Here is a 16,264-nt window from a genome sequence, read left to right on the forward strand (position 1 = left end):
CAAGGCGGGCGGCGGGGACGAGCCGCCGGTGCGTGGCTCTTGCTCGATTACCCGTGGCTCTTGGCCGCCATTGTCCCACGGGTCTCCATGCAAGGGGCAACTCTTGTGTAAAGGAAGGAAATAAATACTGCGCACATACTTTAAGCTGAGTTTTATGTACTGGAAATAAGTGACAGGGTAGAAATTATTCTTAGAGTCTGGAGAGTGTCTACTCGACACTTTATTCTCATAATTCTCTCACGATCCTGTGATGCTCAACGGATCGCAAATCTTATCAATCATGACATTTTTCTATACTACGGCCAGAGTCGCAAGGACTAGCATCATTTTGTCTACCAGGGGGACCAACTTTGGGGCGCTTTGTGCAGTAGTAGGGTTGACTCTGAGCGGGGTGGTCTTTATGATAGTATCTGGGGCGTTCTACGCGTAGGTACTCTATCTTGATCTGATTTATATGGGTGGAGGTGAAGGCTTCAACTACTACTTATCAGTTAAAACAGGATTATGTCAAATTATATTTAGATTAATAGTTAGTTGATTAGTACTACTGGCTCATATGAGTAATCTGCGGGATGGATGGAAGCCTGAAGGTTTGATCCAAGCCATTTAAGTCCGAGTAAGCACCGGTGCCCCTCAGACCGGAGAATCTGACAGGAAACCCTTTATTTTCCTATTCATGAGAGAAGATAAAAAGGATCAACGCTGAGATCATAGAATATTTTCGAGCTTATCGTCTTTAAATCGGAGGTCCTTCCTTTCAGATTTACCCCAACAACCTACCATCTACTCCCCAGCCCTCACAAGATGACACAAAACAGAGCTGCCTGGATTACAGCTCCTACTGAGCATCCCTTCACTGTCCAAGAGGCCCCATATCCTACACCAGGTCCCGGAGAGATTTTAATCAAGAATGCTGCTATTTCTATCGTGCGATCAATCCCCTGATTTCTTTGATTTCAGCTAATATTCTGTTCTCCTAGAATCCCGCTGACTGGAAAATTCAGTACGAATGAACTTTAACAGCTATCACGCAGCATGTAATCAAGCTAATCATATCTACAGAACATATGGCGCACCTTGGCTGAAAAACTGGCCATTTGTTCTGGGCACAGATGTCGCTGGAGTGGTGGTTGATGTAGGCCCTGATGTGGTCCGCTTCACCAAGGGCCAGCGGGTTGTTGCGTAAGTACCACAGTCGCTTTTTCTTAAAGGTACGATAGACAAGCACGGAGACCTGCTAATAACTGTGCATAGATATTGCCACTGTCTAGGTACCGGCAATCCCGCCAACTCAGGATTCCAGCTATACACCTTGGTCAAAGAAATCACTGTAGCAGGGATCCCAGACACAATCACCTTTGAGGAAGCCTCTGTCCTACCGCAGGCTATCTCGACTGCTGCGGCAGGCCTTTTCCTCAAAGAAAGTCTCGATCTGTCCATCCCCCCTCCTACTGGTGTGAAGCCGACAGGCAAATCGATTCTCATCTGGGGTGGCGCGTCTTCAGTTGGTGCAACAACAATCCAACTCGCAGTAGCAGCAGGTCTAACAGTGATCACAACTGCATCGACCCATAACCATAAGTTGGTAAAGTCTCTTGGTGCAACTGCTGTTTTTGACTACAAGTCTTCTACTGTCGTTGATGATGTCGTCAATGCGCTCACTAATACTGAGTTCATTGGTGTCTACGATGCTGTTTCTAAACCTGCGAGTCTTGAAATGGTGCGTGCGGTACTGGACCAGTTAAAATCAGATGTTAAGACTATTTGTGTTATACCTTATGATCAACCTAAGGAACGGTTTGCGCCTATATTCAGTGAGTCTCCTTGTGACTCCTTGTTGTACCCACTCGTCTCACCCTACACGTGACTAACATTCTTTCCCATTTAGTCAGTTCCAATTTTCTGACTTTTGACTCAAACAAACATGTTGCAGAGGGTATTTGGAGAGACTTTGTCTTCAAAGCCCTAGAAACTGGACGCCTTCAACCGAAGCCGGACCCTGAGGTGGTTGGGAAAGGGCTGGAAAAGGTCCAGGAAGCTGTTGACATCCTCAAGAGGGGCGTATCGGCTAAGAAGATAATTGTCACTCTGTGATCGTTGAGATGCTATCAAGATGCTAGGGAAGTGGTTTGACGCAGCTTGCGTTATACTGTAGACTAAGAGTTATGGACAAGTCGAAGAATATTTTAGTGTTTATCCAGGAATGGATGAGCCAGGAGCACCCTGTCCCCGCTCCTCCGAATAGTTATCGAAGAAATTCTGAATCATCAGTCCACCCGCCGCATCCAGAAATTCGGCGTTAAATGACCCAGGAGCATATCCAGACATGTTATCATCCAGCCCTAATGTATTAGGTTTGAACGTTTGTTGGTCGTTCGTAGGGAACCAGAGGGCCCGGAAAGACCCTGGCAGCTGGCTGGAAGCATAGGGAGCCATGTCGCTGGGAACGGCAATTCCATGACCGTGCTCTACCGCATGTCAGCCACGTTCACCGGTGTGCAAGTACTCAATCTTCTTGAGGAAAGTAGAAAGTGATGGGGTCATACCAAGTATATTTTGGAGCACGTCTCTAGCTCGCAGGGCCATATCATGGGAAGAACCCAGACTCCCCAAACAGTTCACCGCACGTTGTATTTGACATTTCCATGTCTGCGCCAAGCTATGTGCTGGCTCGTAGATATAGCACGTCGCTTGGACAAAGCTGGCCGTTAGCAGCCAGCAGGTCGCATACCAGGTCAGGCCGCGGCGGCGGTTGCTCGTTGACTCAAGAAAGCTGCAGATAGAAGCGACACACTCGTCTGCCGCGGTGAGACAGGCGGCGACTGGACCTGTAGAGGTGGCTAGCTCGGATTTAGCTGCAATGCTTTGGAAGAGAAAGGGGCGGTTGATAACAATGCGCAGGTGGAACGAGCGCCATAGAAGCACTCGACGCGGGATGTCGAAACGCGGTTCCAGAGGAACGCTGAGCCCAAAATGGGGCGGTAGCTCATGGTACCATGTGTGAATACGCTGTTCTAAATCCGCGGCTTTCTGTTGAGTAGGTAAATGATGGGTTAATAGCTCTACCTGAACGACATTGGCAATCTTTGCAAGATTCACTTGCGCTATGAGGCATGACGTGATAGTCGGGCCGGTGCCACATTCAGGAAGTTCATCCATGTCTACTGCTAGATCGTGATCATCAACATTAGCTGGTAGATGAACATTCACACCAACAAGCGAGACGGCTGGTCGGCCAAGGGTCAGCTGAACGCCTGACACGAATATGAACAGTGTCCACCAGACGCGTCGACGGATCTCCATCGTGAAAGGGGAAGTACTAGGCATGCCAAATTCCCGGTGCAAGCCAATGGCCAGTGCCATACTCCAGCCTATACCGATCACAATAAAAGCAGCGTTCGGCTTGTTGCGTTTCTGCATGTAGTTCGCCATGAGAACTATGGCTTGCACATAACTGAGAGATCCTTTCTCGAGGACATCCATTGACAAATGCTTGCGTGCTTCTTTGAAAAATGGTATATCCACTTTGGTGCCTTGCGAATCTCCGACGAAAGCACCAATGGCGAGTACAATATTGTACAAGATGGGCCAAGAACCATCGCGTGGCTTTGCTAGGGCACCTGCTCGTGGTTAGACATTCGCTTATTGATTGTTGTGACAAAGAGCTACCTGAGACCCTAGCACGAAAGGTTCCCTCATGCAAGATGGGATATGCGGGATGATAGATAGCAAAATAGTCATCAAGATAGCGGAGTACATCTGCTCGTCTCTGCTGTGCAGTGCAGATGGTTCCACCATCCATGTCGTCATCAAGGCAAGATAACGGGCTGAAGCTAGTAAGTGGTAAATATAGTGGAAGTGACTGGAGGAATTTGAGGGCCGCTATGCCAGACTGTGGCCCTGTATAGCCGGCCTTGTGCGGGTCGACCGTCAAAAAGCCCATGCCGTCGGTAGAGTTGTCAAAGTCCTGGGACTCGTCGAACTCGTAGTCTTCAGCGTTGCTGGGTTCTGCAAAACTAGCAGGAGGCTGCTCCGTTGCATGAGTGACCTCGCTGAGGTGCTTCTGTCTCTGTGGGCCTTGCTGGATAGCGGTGATAGAGTCGTGTTGAGAGCGAACGGTTTGAAGTGCATCCTGGAGATCAATTGATGGAAGATAGATGGCCCATGCCCGTTCCATGTCAGCTCTCAAGCGCTCTAACTCATGCAGACGTCTATATAAATTAGCATTGATGAAGTAACCAAATTTGAAGCTAGTTGATAGGCCAACCTTTGCAGAGTAGAAAGACGTTGGGATGGTGAGGAGTAACGACATGATTTGGCATCCCGACGACAGTTGTTGCAATTTTCGTTGCCAGAGCAGCGTATCTTGCGTCGCTTGCATTCATCACAAGCAAAGGTCTTCCGAAGAATACGTCGAGACTGAGAGATGTCCATTGCCACGGGTGTAGTTCAAGGGAAGAATGAGAAGTCAATCGTGGCGAACGGAGATTTCCCCGGGCGACGCCAAGACGGCTCCCCGCAGAGTCCGGGGATACCGACATCTACCCCGACAACGTTGTTCAATGCGAATTCGACATGAGTCCTGATTGCGAAGTACACGCGTTGTCTATGAGGCAGTAAGCTCAAGTTTTGCTGTCTATACGACATGCAGAGGAAGCTACGTGGCAAAAGGGCAACGGTTTACCGATCCGACATCCACTCATCGGCACCCGGAAATAGCCCCGATGCGCGACGGCGATAGATCCGTGGCACTGCACGGCTCGGACCCAATGACATATTGCAGATTTCGGACGATCATGCAGGCCATTTAATCAATTAAACCGCTGGCAAGACCCGGCTGCATTCATCTTCAGTACTCGATTCACACACAATCTGAAGAAACCCATCATGTCTCTCGAAGGAAAAGTTGCGATTGTCACTGGCGGAGCGCGCGGAATCGGCGCCGGCATCGTCCGCAGTTTGAGTGAACAGGGCGCAAAGGTAATTAGCAGGAAATACTGCCAATCTGCAAAACATTAATGGTTCTAACACAATCGATGCAGGTGGCATTCAACTACGTCTCCCCATCTTCGCGCGAAGCTGCAAATGCGCTTATCGAATCGCTCCGACAAGACAACCATGAAGCCGTTGCAGTTCAAGCCGACATCACCGACCCAAAGGCCCCGAAGATGATCATACAAGCAGCTCTTGATGCTTTCCAGACAGACCGGGTTGATATCCTTGTGAACAACGCTGGCGCGGGTGACAACCGGCCGCTGGAAGAAGTTACCATGGAAAGCTACATGCACCTGATGGACGTCAACGTGCGAGCGGTGGTCTTCATGACACAGGCTATACTTCCATACATACCCCGCGGCGGTCGAATTATTAATCTGTCATCTATATCTTCCAGGGGCGGTTATGCCACCCAGTCTGTGTATGCAGCCAGTAAAGCAGCAGTGGAGGGTCTCACACGGGTGTGGGCAACAGAACTTGGTCATAAATACGGAGTAACCGTGAATGCGGTCAATCCCGGCCCTGTTGATACAGATATGTATCAGGCAGCTGGAGAAGTGCATTTGAAGCGGATGGAGGAGCAGAACAAGAAGGTCCCGGCTGGGCAGCGATGTGGAACCGTGCAAGATATCGGGGACATTGTGTCATTCTTGGCTGAAGAGAGGTCCCGATGGGTGACGGGAGATGTGATATGCGCTAATGGTGGGATGTTGTATATTTAAAGAGAGGCTTATCTACTTAGGCAGAGAATAAATAGACTTGGCTATTTAATTATGGTTTTGACCGATCTTTTGCCCTAGAGCTACAGGTTAACATCTTCGAGCTCGATACTACGCTTCAGATGTGGTTCTTTAGAACAGAATCAACCCGGCATTACGGCAGCAAGGTCGCCACAACCCCAACATAATCCCGAAACTCATCGCTTGAGTTGCTCGGAATATTCACTGTTCTCCATATTTGGGGAGGGGGGGACAAGTCTCTGACGAAGCCTAGTGGATGCTATCGGGGAACCCCCCCGTCATTTATCACGGCGATAGCTCCGCGAGCCGAGTTCCACAGTCAGGGCTCGTCCCGGTCATCGGCCCCAAATATGAGCTCGTGGAATTTTTGACAGCTGCAGAGAACCATATTTATCCGAATGAGGCCACAACTTGATGTGTAGATTTGGATACAACATTGGTTACCTCTAATAAACTCACTTTCCCAGAGCCCGAATTAGCAAGCATTTGGTCTTGTGCTGCCGGTACTAGATAGTAGTCGTCTGTAGATAGGTCCGCGGACCCGAACCACTAGGAAATAACTGCTACTCAACCCTTTAAACTCAATTATGGCTATATCACGGTGGCTTGCCTCTCGGACAACATTGAACCGGGACTAGGGCAAAGAAACCGGGGGTGCCCATCATAACCCATTGGCATGAATGCCGAATTGACAGCCAATGCGGGGGCTATCTCTGGGGTTCTGGGGTAAAATAAAACGCCTTTCCTTCTTCGTATATGGTGCTGTTCTTTCTTTTCCTCCTCCACATGCTCTAATAAAGGGTTCTTCTTCTCATTTCCTTCACAGTTTGTCTCCCTTTAGTCACAACCTATTCCTATTTTCATGAGTTCTACCCTTCACAGACATGTCGGCTCCCTCAACTGGTTGCTACCCAAAGGTTGCCTCTCAGCAGCCTACGTGTGACGAGATCGAATCCTCATCACGCTCAAAGATCCTCACCGAAGCCGACTGCTACTCAGAACTTGGGTTTTCGTTCCCATCATTTAAGAAGTGGACGATAATCATCGTCATATTCCTCGTGCAGACATCCATGAACTTCAATACCAGTCTATACTCCAATGCCATATCCGGAATCTCCGAAGAGTTCAACGTGAGCAAACAGGCGGCTCGCTGCGGTGCAATGATATTTCTCATCTTATATGCCTTCGGGTGTGAGCTCTGGGCACCCTGGAGTGAAGAAATGGGCCGCAAACCTGTCCTGCAACTGAGCCTGTTCCTGGTCAACATATGGCAATTACCAGTCGGTATCGCTCCTAACTTTGCTACCATCATAGTTGGCCGGGCTCTTGGCGGCACCTGTACAGCCGGCGGCTCCGTGACGTTGGGAATGATAGCAGATCTATGGGAGCCAGATGACCAGCAGTATGCAGTGGCATGTGTAGTGTTTTCGTCTGTTGGTGGATCAGTCCTTGGTCCTGTGGTGGGGGGGTTCGTGGAAGCATACCTCCCGTGGCGATGGAACATCTGGATCCAGCTTATCTTCGGTGGCTTCGTCCAGCTGGCTCATTTGATCCTCGTTCCGGAAACAAGAACATCGGTCATGATTGACAGGATTGCCAAGCAGCGGCGAGAAAAGGGGGAGAATGTGTACGGCCCGACTGAATTGATACCTCTCAAGGACCGCTTTTCTGGGAAGGAAATTATCGGGACCTGGCTTCGACCATTCCACATGCTGCTCACCGAGCCAATTGTGCTGTGTCTCTCCCTGCTAAGTGGCTTTACTGACGCTCTGATCTTCGTATTCATTCAATCCTTCGGGCTCGTATACGCACAATGGAACTTCAGTACCGTTGCTGTTGGCCTCTCCTTCCTTCCCATCATGATAGGCTACGTTATCACCTGGATCATGGTCATCCCAGTGATCAAACGCAACATTCACGAACGTCGCAGCAAGCCCAACGACGAGAGGGCCCAATACGAATCTCGACTCTGGTGGCTTCTTTACACTGCCCCGTGTCTTCCCATTGGACTTATTGGCTTTGCATGGACGAGTCTTCCGCAGACACATTGGATTGGCAGCATGTTCTTTTCAGCTTTGGTCGGAATTGCCAACTTTAGCATTTTCATGGCCACCATCGACTACATGATTTGTGCTTATGGCCCCTACTCCGCGTCTGCTACGGGAGGTAATGGGTGGGCTAGAGACTTTTTGGCTGGTGTGTTGACTGTACCTGCGACGCCCTTTTATGAGAGTATGGCAACCCTCAATCTAGATGTGTTTGTCTGTGTATAGTGTGCTGACGAATCCTTTAGATATTGGTGGAGACTATCATTTGGAATATGCGTCGACAATCCTATGTAAGTAACTTTTGGTCCTGCAGCAGCAAATTACTAATCCAAACTATAGTCTGTATATCCATATTCCTTGTCGCGACGGTATATGTCGTCTACTTCTACGGACCTACCCTTCGCAAACGATCACCATTCGCCCAGAACCTATTGCACGCTAGGACAGACATACACGCAACAATGGAACACAGAAACTAGTGCTAGCAATACACTAGTGTTGGCCAATGGTGTTATTTGGATATGTTGTGAGACATGATACCTGGAGACCTTGCGTTAGGTGGTATGCTACTTCCGAATTGAAGTTCGCGCATGCTAGCCAGGAATTTTAGCAATGTGCCTGATCATAGGATTTGTCCAGTATTATTAAGTCAAGTTACCATCTCTCGTCTACTCTGGTCACTTTGAATGATGCAGTGAAACATAATTGAGTCATGTACGGGGTTTGAAGTGACGTAGCGGAGTGATGTCTGTAAGGGGTATAGAGAATAGGTCCACCGAGTAGGCTTGGTGTCCGTCAAGGAAAGTCATTACTCGCAATTCTTGTCTCATTTCACCTGAATAAGGAAAAGTGGAATAATAAGTATAATACAATCAATAGTCCAGGAGGCTGACATTGAAGATGTAGAAAAATATCGTCGGCGCACTAGAGTCTAAACCACAAACAATATAACGCATCCAGTTAACCGGGCGACGGAGAGATTTGTGTTTCGATATACTAGTATATCCCATTTGAGTTTCCGCTGTCTCCAGTGGTTTTGCAATGGGGTGCTTGCTGCCCTGTCACTCCACGAACACAGCCAATAAGAAACTTAAGAATGCCTTTTTTTCACGCCCTCGCTCTCATCCAAGTTGCATATACTAGCTTCCAGCTCGTCAAGCTCACGGTCTTCCCTTGATCTGTACTCCTCCCGCAGAGACAGAAGTTCGAAGATCCGCTGGCATTTCATAGCCGAATCTTGACTTGGCTGACCGTAATTCTCAAGCAAAATATGCCGCTGTTCCGTAGAGCACATCTGCAATGCCTGGATAATAACCCAGGAGCACTTATTCTCCTGTATATCGGTGCCAATTTTCCCAGTCAGACGGTGGTTACCGAAGATAACTAGATACTCATTCTGAAACTGGTAAAAGCTGCCCAGCGGGACAAGAATATCCCGTGTTTGCTGGATTTATTGGGCGTGTCGAGTTGTAAATACTGCAAGGCAAGAAGAACCGATAGGTAAAAGCTGTAGTATCCCCCCTTCAACTATATTATCATACTCTGCCATGTTCCATTGTTCGGTGCCCCGGTTATCGGAAGCAATGCCGTCGCATTCTTGTCCAATCTCAGTCAAGAAAGCGAATTCGTGAAGAGTCTCCATGGCTTTTAGATATGCTGGGTGTTTTGGGAAGTGTTGCTTGAGGAGAATAGATATAGATGACTTGAGCAGACATCCGTCGTTGACAGCCTTCATCCCGACTGATGTACGTCTATACCAACACAGCTTGCCTCGACGGGTCAATGAGTTATCCATGATGTCGTCAAGAATTAAGATATAGGCTTGGAGCACTTCTACGAGCCATCCAAGTATACTGAGGTCGTGCAACTCCTGTTCCGTTATAGGACGATCTAGGGTCGATAGACCTGTTTGTGGTACAGAGAGAGCGCGAAACATTTTGCCATTTCTTAAGTTCTTGAAAAGCACTATTTTTAAAAGAGATCAATCAACCCTGATAGTCCTTCTTGAAGATGTCCTTTCATGGTCTTACCTTCTCAACATGGTTTATTACTTCACCAGATGCCCCATTCGAACCAAAATGCTCCTTAACATTCCCCACAAGCTCCGCGAGGACAGGGTCAAACTTGCTTCGGTCAACTGTAAAAGCCATCATGCCTGGTCGGTCACTCCCGAGGTGAGGAAAAGCTGTAAAACTCCACAGAGTATGTCTCGTTACTATTCATGGTGAATGAAAGTAGGCTTGATAGCAAACCGTGGTCCAGCATCAATACTCCCTGATAGCGCTGAACATTAGCTTATAAGTTGTAACGTACTCCACAAAATGCAAGGATAGTGCTCTGTCCCGCACCTTCCATGGTCTTGTGTACACTCTTCCAAACCTTGAAGGGCATTAAACTTTCGGCATGCCTTGCCACAACAGGTAATCTGCCTGTTCTTCAACACACTCTTGCATGAGTTCCTATGTGCTTTGATGCAACGGGTAGGAATTTGCCCCAGCAGGAGCAAGGGATTATGCATGCTGCTTTATACAATAGGATATACCCGTAGTCAATGACTTACGCATACCTTGTTTGCAGGACATCGTTAAAGGCAATTCTCCCACCGTCACATTGCAATTGACTTCCAAGTCCTTCATTTATTTCCCAAACATTCTAGCACCCCGTACATATAATTCTTCAACTGACGAAATGTCGAAATCATACCAGGATCTTGGGCTATGGAATTTGCGGAAAGTGGGAGGTTACCAAGTCTCACCCGACCGGCGCATGCGCAAAGACGTGATATATCGCTCGGCAAACTTGGATTCTATTGGGCATTCCGGGGCTCGTATACTTCAGTCACAACTAGGAATCAAAACTATTTTCGATCTGAGAAGCACAGTGGAACACAAAATGCCAAAGGTGCTGCTTGATGGAGCTGTTGTGTCTTTGCCCGCCGTCGCGAACCCCGATCATGAAACCCTCCAGACCTATTTCGAGGGAATTTCTAAATCACCAGCGGAATCAGTCGCTCGCGTATACATCCATACCGTCAATAACTCAGTGAAGTGTTTCAGAGCTATATTCGAGTATATCAGAGATAATCCCTCGTGCCCTGTGCTAGTGCACTGTGAGCTTGGAAAGGACCGGACGGGTGTCTTTATCTCTCTCCTCTTGTTCGTCCTTGGTGTGTGCGAGACGGATATAATCTACGACTACACTTTATCGCAGGACGAGATTCAGGATATTATTCCCGAGAGAAAAGCGAAACTTTTCAAAACTGCTTTCATGGGCGGGATTTCGGTTTCGCAAACTGCTCTTGAAAATCATTTCATGGCCCTCCCGGGCTCTATGAAGCTGTTTCTTTCTTACCTGAGAGAGACGTATCATGAGGGTCGGGGTTATCTGTCGTCGCTTGGATTTAGTCATGTTGATTATGACACGATCTACAGCAATCTGACGGAGAATCTCTAACCTCATTTTGTATATCGCGGAAATGACTCTGAATAGATACATTTCTTAGTTTTAGCCTCCGTTCCCTACGTCCTTTCGTCACTTCCCTTCTCTACCTCAATCGACCTGGAACCACACTAAGCACAGTCCGTTACGCATTAAGATTCTCCAAGTCTAGTTCACTATCTTAAGATCATGCTATCCGCATATGGCTATCAATTGATGGTCCATATATAACACTCTTGATCCCTCTCCGTGCCACAACATTCTTGAACGCCTCTTCCGCCTTCTCAAAGTCAAACTCATGCGTCACCAAGCCATCAACCCGGACGCGCCCAGAACTTAGCAGTCCAATAGCCAACTTATAGTCGCCCGGCCCATACCGAAAACTCCCCTTGAAGGCGATCTCCTTATCGCAGACCATTCCAACCGGGAAGGCCACAGTAGGCTTTCCTAGTCCAACCTGCACAAAGGTACCTCCAGATGCAAGGACACCGATCCCGCATGCCAGACAGGCTTCTGCCCCTGAGGCATCTAGTACAACATCAACACCCTCGTGTAATCCCGTGAGAGCACGAATCTGCGCTTCATTACTACCATCTCCCTCAGCCTGGGCTGTCTGCATACGATAAGTATGCGTTGCGCCATAACGACGCGCACATTCTAGTCTCTCCTCCACAACATCAACAGCTACCACCGTACTAGCTCCAAACGCAGCAGCCACGGCACAGCAAAGTAATCCGACCGGTCCAGCACCAAATACCACCACACTGCGATTTTGCATATCGCCTCCCAAACGACAGGCATGTACTGCGACACTCAAGGGTTCGACCAGCGCACCATCACGAAAGGAGACAGTGTCAGGTAGTTTATAGCAGCATTGAGCGGGAACCCGATAATAGGTGCACAGGGTCCCGTTGACGGGGGGTGTGGCAGCAAACTGCATGGACGTGCAGAGATTGTATCTGCCACTGCGACAGTACGAGCAGACGTTGCAGGAGATTCCAGGCTCCAAGGCTACACGGTCGTTGACTTTCAGTCTATCGACATTGCTGCCGGTGGCCACGATCACGCCGGAGGACTCGTGGCCGAGAACAAGGGGCTGGGTGACTTCGTATCGACCGAGCTTTCCATGCTGCCAGTAATGGATCTGCGTGAAGACGGTGTCAGAAGATTATATCTATCATAGATGAAAATAAACATTCACGTACATCTGAACCACAGAGACCGGTGGCTACCACGCGGACAAGAACATCCCGATCGGATTCTATAGTCGGAATCTCGCGTTCAGAGTAGGTGAAAGTGCCTCCCGGGTGCAGAACCAACGCACGGTTTGCCGATAGCTGCGGTGTCGGCATGTTGGTATCCTTGATTGTGATTAATCGGAGGGATATCTGGTCTATGCATCCATCCACTGCTTGGGTCTAATCTTATAGTTCAAACATCGTCTCACGTTGCATACAGCTTGAGCGGTGATTGGCCCGGCGCTATCGCCGAACGAATCAACGGTGCCACAGGCTGGAAATATCCCCGAGAGCCCTTCCCCACCACTACCCCACACTTGTCCAGTTGTCCATTGATTCCCCCGCGTCTCGGGGGTATCGCCTTCCAATTCTTGAAGTATGGCAAGAATGAAGCCCAAGTGAGTGAGAAAATTACATAAGTATGGCACTTCCCCATTTCTTTCAAGGGTAAAAATCCCCCTTACAACGTTGCGCACATCTAACACAATGGAGATTCTTCAACAAAAACCTACCAACTACGCCATCCACACCAGCCCAGCCAACGACCTGCGGCTAGTGGAATGCGAAATCCCCAAGATCGCACCAACCGAGTGCCTAGTGCACGTTCGCGCGACCGGAATCTGTGGCTCTGATGTGCACTTCTGGAAACATGGCCATATCGGGCCCATGATCGTGACGGGCGACAACGGACTAGGGCACGAGAGTGCCGGCGTGGTACTACATGTCGGCGAGGCCGTTACACGCTTCAAGCCTGGTAAATTCCTCCCCACCTACCTACCTACATACGACCACCCACTAACCATTCCAACCTCCAGGTGACCGCGTCGCCCTCGAATGCGGAGTCCCCTGCTCCAAACCCACCTGCGACTTCTGCCGAACAGGCCTCTACCACGCCTGTCCGGACGTGGTCTTCTTCTCCACACCCCCGCACCATGGTACTCTGCGCAGATACCACGCCCACCCTGAGGCCTGGCTCCACAAGATCCCCGACCACGTTTCCTTCGAAGAGGGTTCCCTTCTCGAGCCACTGACCGTCGCGCTGGCGGGTATTGATCGCTCTGGATTACGACTCGCTGATCCACTCGTTATCTGCGGCGCTGGACCCATCGGTCTGGTCACTCTACTCGCTGCCAACGCCGCTGGCGCTGAGCCCATCGTCATCACTGACCTTGATGAGAACCGTCTTGCGAAAGCAAAGGAGCTGGTTCCCCGCGTCCGACCGATCAAGGTAGAGAGGGGCGAGAGCTCGGCGGATCTTGGTCAACGGATTATATCTGAGCTGGGACAGGAAGCGAAGCTTGTGATGGAGTGTACGGGTGTGGAGAGTAGTGTGCATGCTGGTATATATGTATGTCCTCCCGTCCTCTATTTAAGGAAAACAGCGTATCGATGAAGGTTGATAACTGACTGATTTGATACAGGCAACCCGCTTCGGAGGCACCGTGTTCGTGATCGGAGTCGGAAAAGACTTCCAGAACATCCCGTTCATGCACATGTCGGCGAAAGAAATCAACCTCAAGTTCCAGTACAGGTATCATGATATCTACCCCAAGTCGATCGCTCTGGTCGCTGCGGGTATGATTGATCTCAAGCCGTTGGTGTCACATCGGTATAAGTTGGAGGAAGGATTGCAGGCGTTTGATACGGCTAGTAACCCTCGTTCGGGGGCGATTAAGGTGCAGATTTTGGATGATTGAATATAGATGTAGTGAAAGATAAATAATTTCAAATGTGTTTACTTGATGTAACGAGCCGAGAACATAGTTCGATCAAAGGATCCTTGGTGATAGGCTCACTACGGCTCATTAAGTTGATTAAAGGTAATCATATCTCTAATCAAAGTATCTCCAAGTTACCTTGTTATGTGCATCCGTCCGCAAAATTCAGCAGAATCACACATACCACCCATCACCGTAGACTGAACTCTGATGTCCGATTTCTAGAACTAAGCCTTCGCCTTCAACACCCTCTGCTCCTCCGCCCAAGCAAGAGCACTCGTCCTCACACTCTCCTCACCCACCTCCGAGAAGATATCCACTCCAATTCTGGCCGGGAAATTCATTCTCTGGTGGCGCTCCAGTGACTGGATAGTCGAGATTGCGTCGTCGGGGAGGATGAAATCTGTGCATATCAGCATATAGGAAAGTTTTGGAGATGAGAGCAAACAGGGGGATCACCTTGAAAGTTACTCTCGATTCTCTCGGGGGTCACGGATTTAGGAAGCACGACTGTTCCGCGCTGCACGGCCCAGCTGATTAGGACTTGTGCGGGGGTTTTGTTTAGTTTCTTGGCTGTTTCGATGACGAGGGGGTCGTCGACGGCACTGGATTATCTGTTAGTCAATTTTGGTATGTGAAGATAGAAGATGGGGGTGCATACCGGGGAATGTTGTAGATGTTGTTGCCTAGCGGTGAGTAGCCTGCTATCACGATGTCCTGTACATTGTCAACTTAGGATGATAGTCATGGTGTCAAAAGATATATAGTATCTTACCTTCTGTGTCGACCACTCCAGCAGATCCTTCTGCTGAAGGAATGGATGGGCCTCGATCTGGTTGACTGCGGGCGTTATCTTTGCTCTATGTCTACGATCAGCTTTAATGATACAGACAAGGTACCAAGCTCACTCACGTCTTCAACAACTCCTCAATCTTCCCGCGAGTAAAGTTGCTCACTCCGATCGAGCGAACTTTCCCCTTCTCGACTAGCTTCTCCATAGCAGCCCATGTATCCTTGATCGGAACATCCACGACATCAATCAGACCCGTTTGTTCATTGACGGGCTGGATAGTGGTTGTTGAGTATCTGAAAGCGACAGGCCAGTGGATCTAACATTTCTCAGCATCACTTCAACAGCTAGTGGACACATCGTCAACATACAAGATACAGATCAAGATAATCAGTCTGCAAATCAGCGAGCGATTTATCCACAGCCTCTTCGACGTTCTCAGGATGGTGGTGGGTGTTCCATAGCTTGCTGGTAAGCTACATATACATGTTAGCGATGTATCATGTACTCTGATTCGGTTCGAGACATTGCTTACGAAAATGTCCTTCCGCGGAACGCCAGACTGTCTGATCCCATCACCCACTTCCTGTTCGTTGCCGTACACTGCTGCCGCGTCGATGTGCCGGTAGCCGCATTTCAGGGCTGCGATGACGGCGTCGCGGACTTCGTCTTTCTTCGATTGCTATTTATCCGTCAGGCATGAACCGGATTCATTTCGCGTAAAGGTAATTGACGCACCCACGTTCCTAGGCCAACGGCAGGCATGTCGTAGCCCGTGTTGAGCTTGAAAGTGCGACCTAATGCCATTTTTGAAAAAAACCGATGTTTTATAGTAGGTGACTTGTTGGAAAGAGTAGAAGGGCCACAGTAAATGAGAGTGCGAACGATGGGAAGTGTATGTTTGAGCAACTATGTGGAGGTAGTAATGATATAAACATCGTCCATTTTGAGGTAACAATTCTTCGAGACAGAAGAATATAGATCGCGTATAAATAATGACGTTGTCGGAAAAGTAGTAGTAGGGTATCCGGATGCTTTTCCGGGCTATTTTCCGAGCTTCCCATAGGATAATATCCCACGCTGTGGGGCAGTGGAAGAGATCGCCAATATCCAGAGTAGTTATTTTCCCGTAGGAATTCCCCAAAGTAATGAGAAGCAGATATAACGCAAAATCTGGATGAAGATTTCAAGTTTGTCGGAACGGCTAAAGGTGTTGAAGCATGCCTCCATGGGTTTCGTTGTATAGATCCAGGTGCTCAGCACATGCTATAGTCGCAATTACCAGGTCGATAGCAAT

General features: G+C 48.9%; 9 protein-coding genes across 9 annotated transcripts; 5 read left to right on the forward strand and 4 right to left on the reverse strand.

Annotated features, from left to right (window-relative positions):
- Positions 1–787: 787 nt before the first annotated feature.
- BO83DRAFT_378664 (zinc-binding alcohol dehydrogenase family protein) lies at positions 788–2,275 on the forward strand. Its single transcript, XM_025531313.1, has 5 exons — positions 788–927; positions 981–1,003; positions 1,063–1,182; positions 1,255–1,814; positions 1,889–2,275. Exons 1-5 carry the CDS (start codon positions 805–807, stop codon positions 2,092–2,094), a joined length of 1,032 nt encoding a protein of 343 aa, XP_025387852.1. The 5' UTR covers positions 788–804; the 3' UTR covers positions 2,095–2,275.
- Positions 1,821–4,434, reverse strand: BO83DRAFT_445819 (putative C6 transcription factor; the record flags this gene model as incomplete). The annotated part of the gene is made up of 4 exons (XM_025536578.1): positions 1,821–2,468; positions 2,547–3,620; positions 3,670–4,211; positions 4,268–4,434. 4 exons carry the CDS (start codon positions 4,432–4,434, stop codon positions 2,194–2,196), a joined length of 2,058 nt encoding a protein of 685 aa, XP_025387853.1. The 3' UTR covers positions 1,821–2,193.
- Positions 4,435–4,827: 393 nt separating this feature from the next.
- On the forward strand, positions 4,828–5,717 carry BO83DRAFT_445823 (SDR family NAD(P)-dependent oxidoreductase; the record flags this gene model as incomplete). The annotated part of the gene is made up of 2 exons (XM_025536579.1): positions 4,828–4,980; positions 5,043–5,717. The coding sequence occupies exons 1-2, from the start codon at positions 4,888–4,890 to the stop codon at positions 5,715–5,717; spliced, it is 768 nt and encodes a 255-aa protein (XP_025387854.1). The 5' UTR covers positions 4,828–4,887.
- Positions 5,718–6,619: 902 nt separating this feature from the next.
- Positions 6,620–8,262, forward strand: BO83DRAFT_313910 (MFS multidrug transporter; the record flags this gene model as incomplete). The annotated part of the gene is made up of 3 exons (XM_025527567.1): positions 6,620–7,967; positions 8,029–8,073; positions 8,123–8,262. The coding sequence occupies 3 exons, from the start codon at positions 6,620–6,622 to the stop codon at positions 8,260–8,262; spliced, it is 1,533 nt and encodes a 510-aa protein (XP_025387855.1).
- Positions 8,263–8,873: 611 nt separating this feature from the next.
- BO83DRAFT_399073 (FPP/GGPP synthase family protein) lies at positions 8,874–9,933 on the reverse strand (the record flags this gene model as incomplete). Its single annotated transcript, XM_025533299.1, has 3 exons — positions 8,874–9,227; positions 9,312–9,737; positions 9,814–9,933. 3 exons carry the CDS (start codon positions 9,931–9,933, stop codon positions 8,874–8,876), a joined length of 900 nt encoding a protein of 299 aa, XP_025387856.1.
- Positions 9,934–10,471: 538 nt separating this feature from the next.
- On the forward strand, positions 10,472–11,236 carry BO83DRAFT_427329 (tyrosine-protein phosphatase; the record flags this gene model as incomplete). The annotated part of the gene is made up of 1 exon (XM_025535339.1): positions 10,472–11,236. The coding sequence occupies one exon, from the start codon at positions 10,472–10,474 to the stop codon at positions 11,234–11,236; it is 765 nt and encodes a 254-aa protein (XP_025387857.1).
- A 172-nt stretch (positions 11,237–11,408) lies between these two features.
- Positions 11,409–12,573, reverse strand: BO83DRAFT_399075 (NAD(P)-dependent alcohol dehydrogenase; the record flags this gene model as incomplete). Its single annotated transcript, XM_025533300.1, has 2 exons — positions 11,409–12,365; positions 12,427–12,573. 2 exons carry the CDS (start codon positions 12,571–12,573, stop codon positions 11,409–11,411), a joined length of 1,104 nt encoding a protein of 367 aa, XP_025387858.1.
- A 359-nt stretch (positions 12,574–12,932) lies between these two features.
- On the forward strand, positions 12,933–14,162 carry BO83DRAFT_338501 (NAD(P)-dependent alcohol dehydrogenase). The gene is made up of 3 exons (XM_025528509.1): positions 12,933–13,213; positions 13,275–13,807; positions 13,881–14,162. The coding sequence occupies exons 1-3, from the start codon at positions 12,946–12,948 to the stop codon at positions 14,154–14,156; spliced, it is 1,077 nt and encodes a 358-aa protein (XP_025387859.1). The 5' UTR covers positions 12,933–12,945; the 3' UTR covers positions 14,157–14,162.
- Positions 14,163–14,404: 242 nt separating this feature from the next.
- BO83DRAFT_313561 (aldo/keto reductase family protein) lies at positions 14,405–15,774 on the reverse strand (the record flags this gene model as incomplete). Its single annotated transcript, XM_025527559.1, has 8 exons — positions 14,405–14,580; positions 14,637–14,782; positions 14,839–14,894; positions 14,953–15,037; positions 15,090–15,286; positions 15,339–15,443; positions 15,503–15,649; positions 15,706–15,774. The coding sequence occupies 8 exons, from the start codon at positions 15,772–15,774 to the stop codon at positions 14,405–14,407; spliced, it is 981 nt and encodes a 326-aa protein (XP_025387860.1).
- Positions 15,775–16,264: the final 490 nt, after the last annotated feature.

The sequence above is a fragment of the Aspergillus eucalypticola genome (assembly GCF_003184535.1).
Source record: "Aspergillus eucalypticola CBS 122712 chromosome Unknown BO83scaffold_13, whole genome shotgun sequence".
Lineage (NCBI taxonomy): Eukaryota > Fungi > Ascomycota > Eurotiomycetes > Eurotiales > Aspergillaceae > Aspergillus > Aspergillus eucalypticola.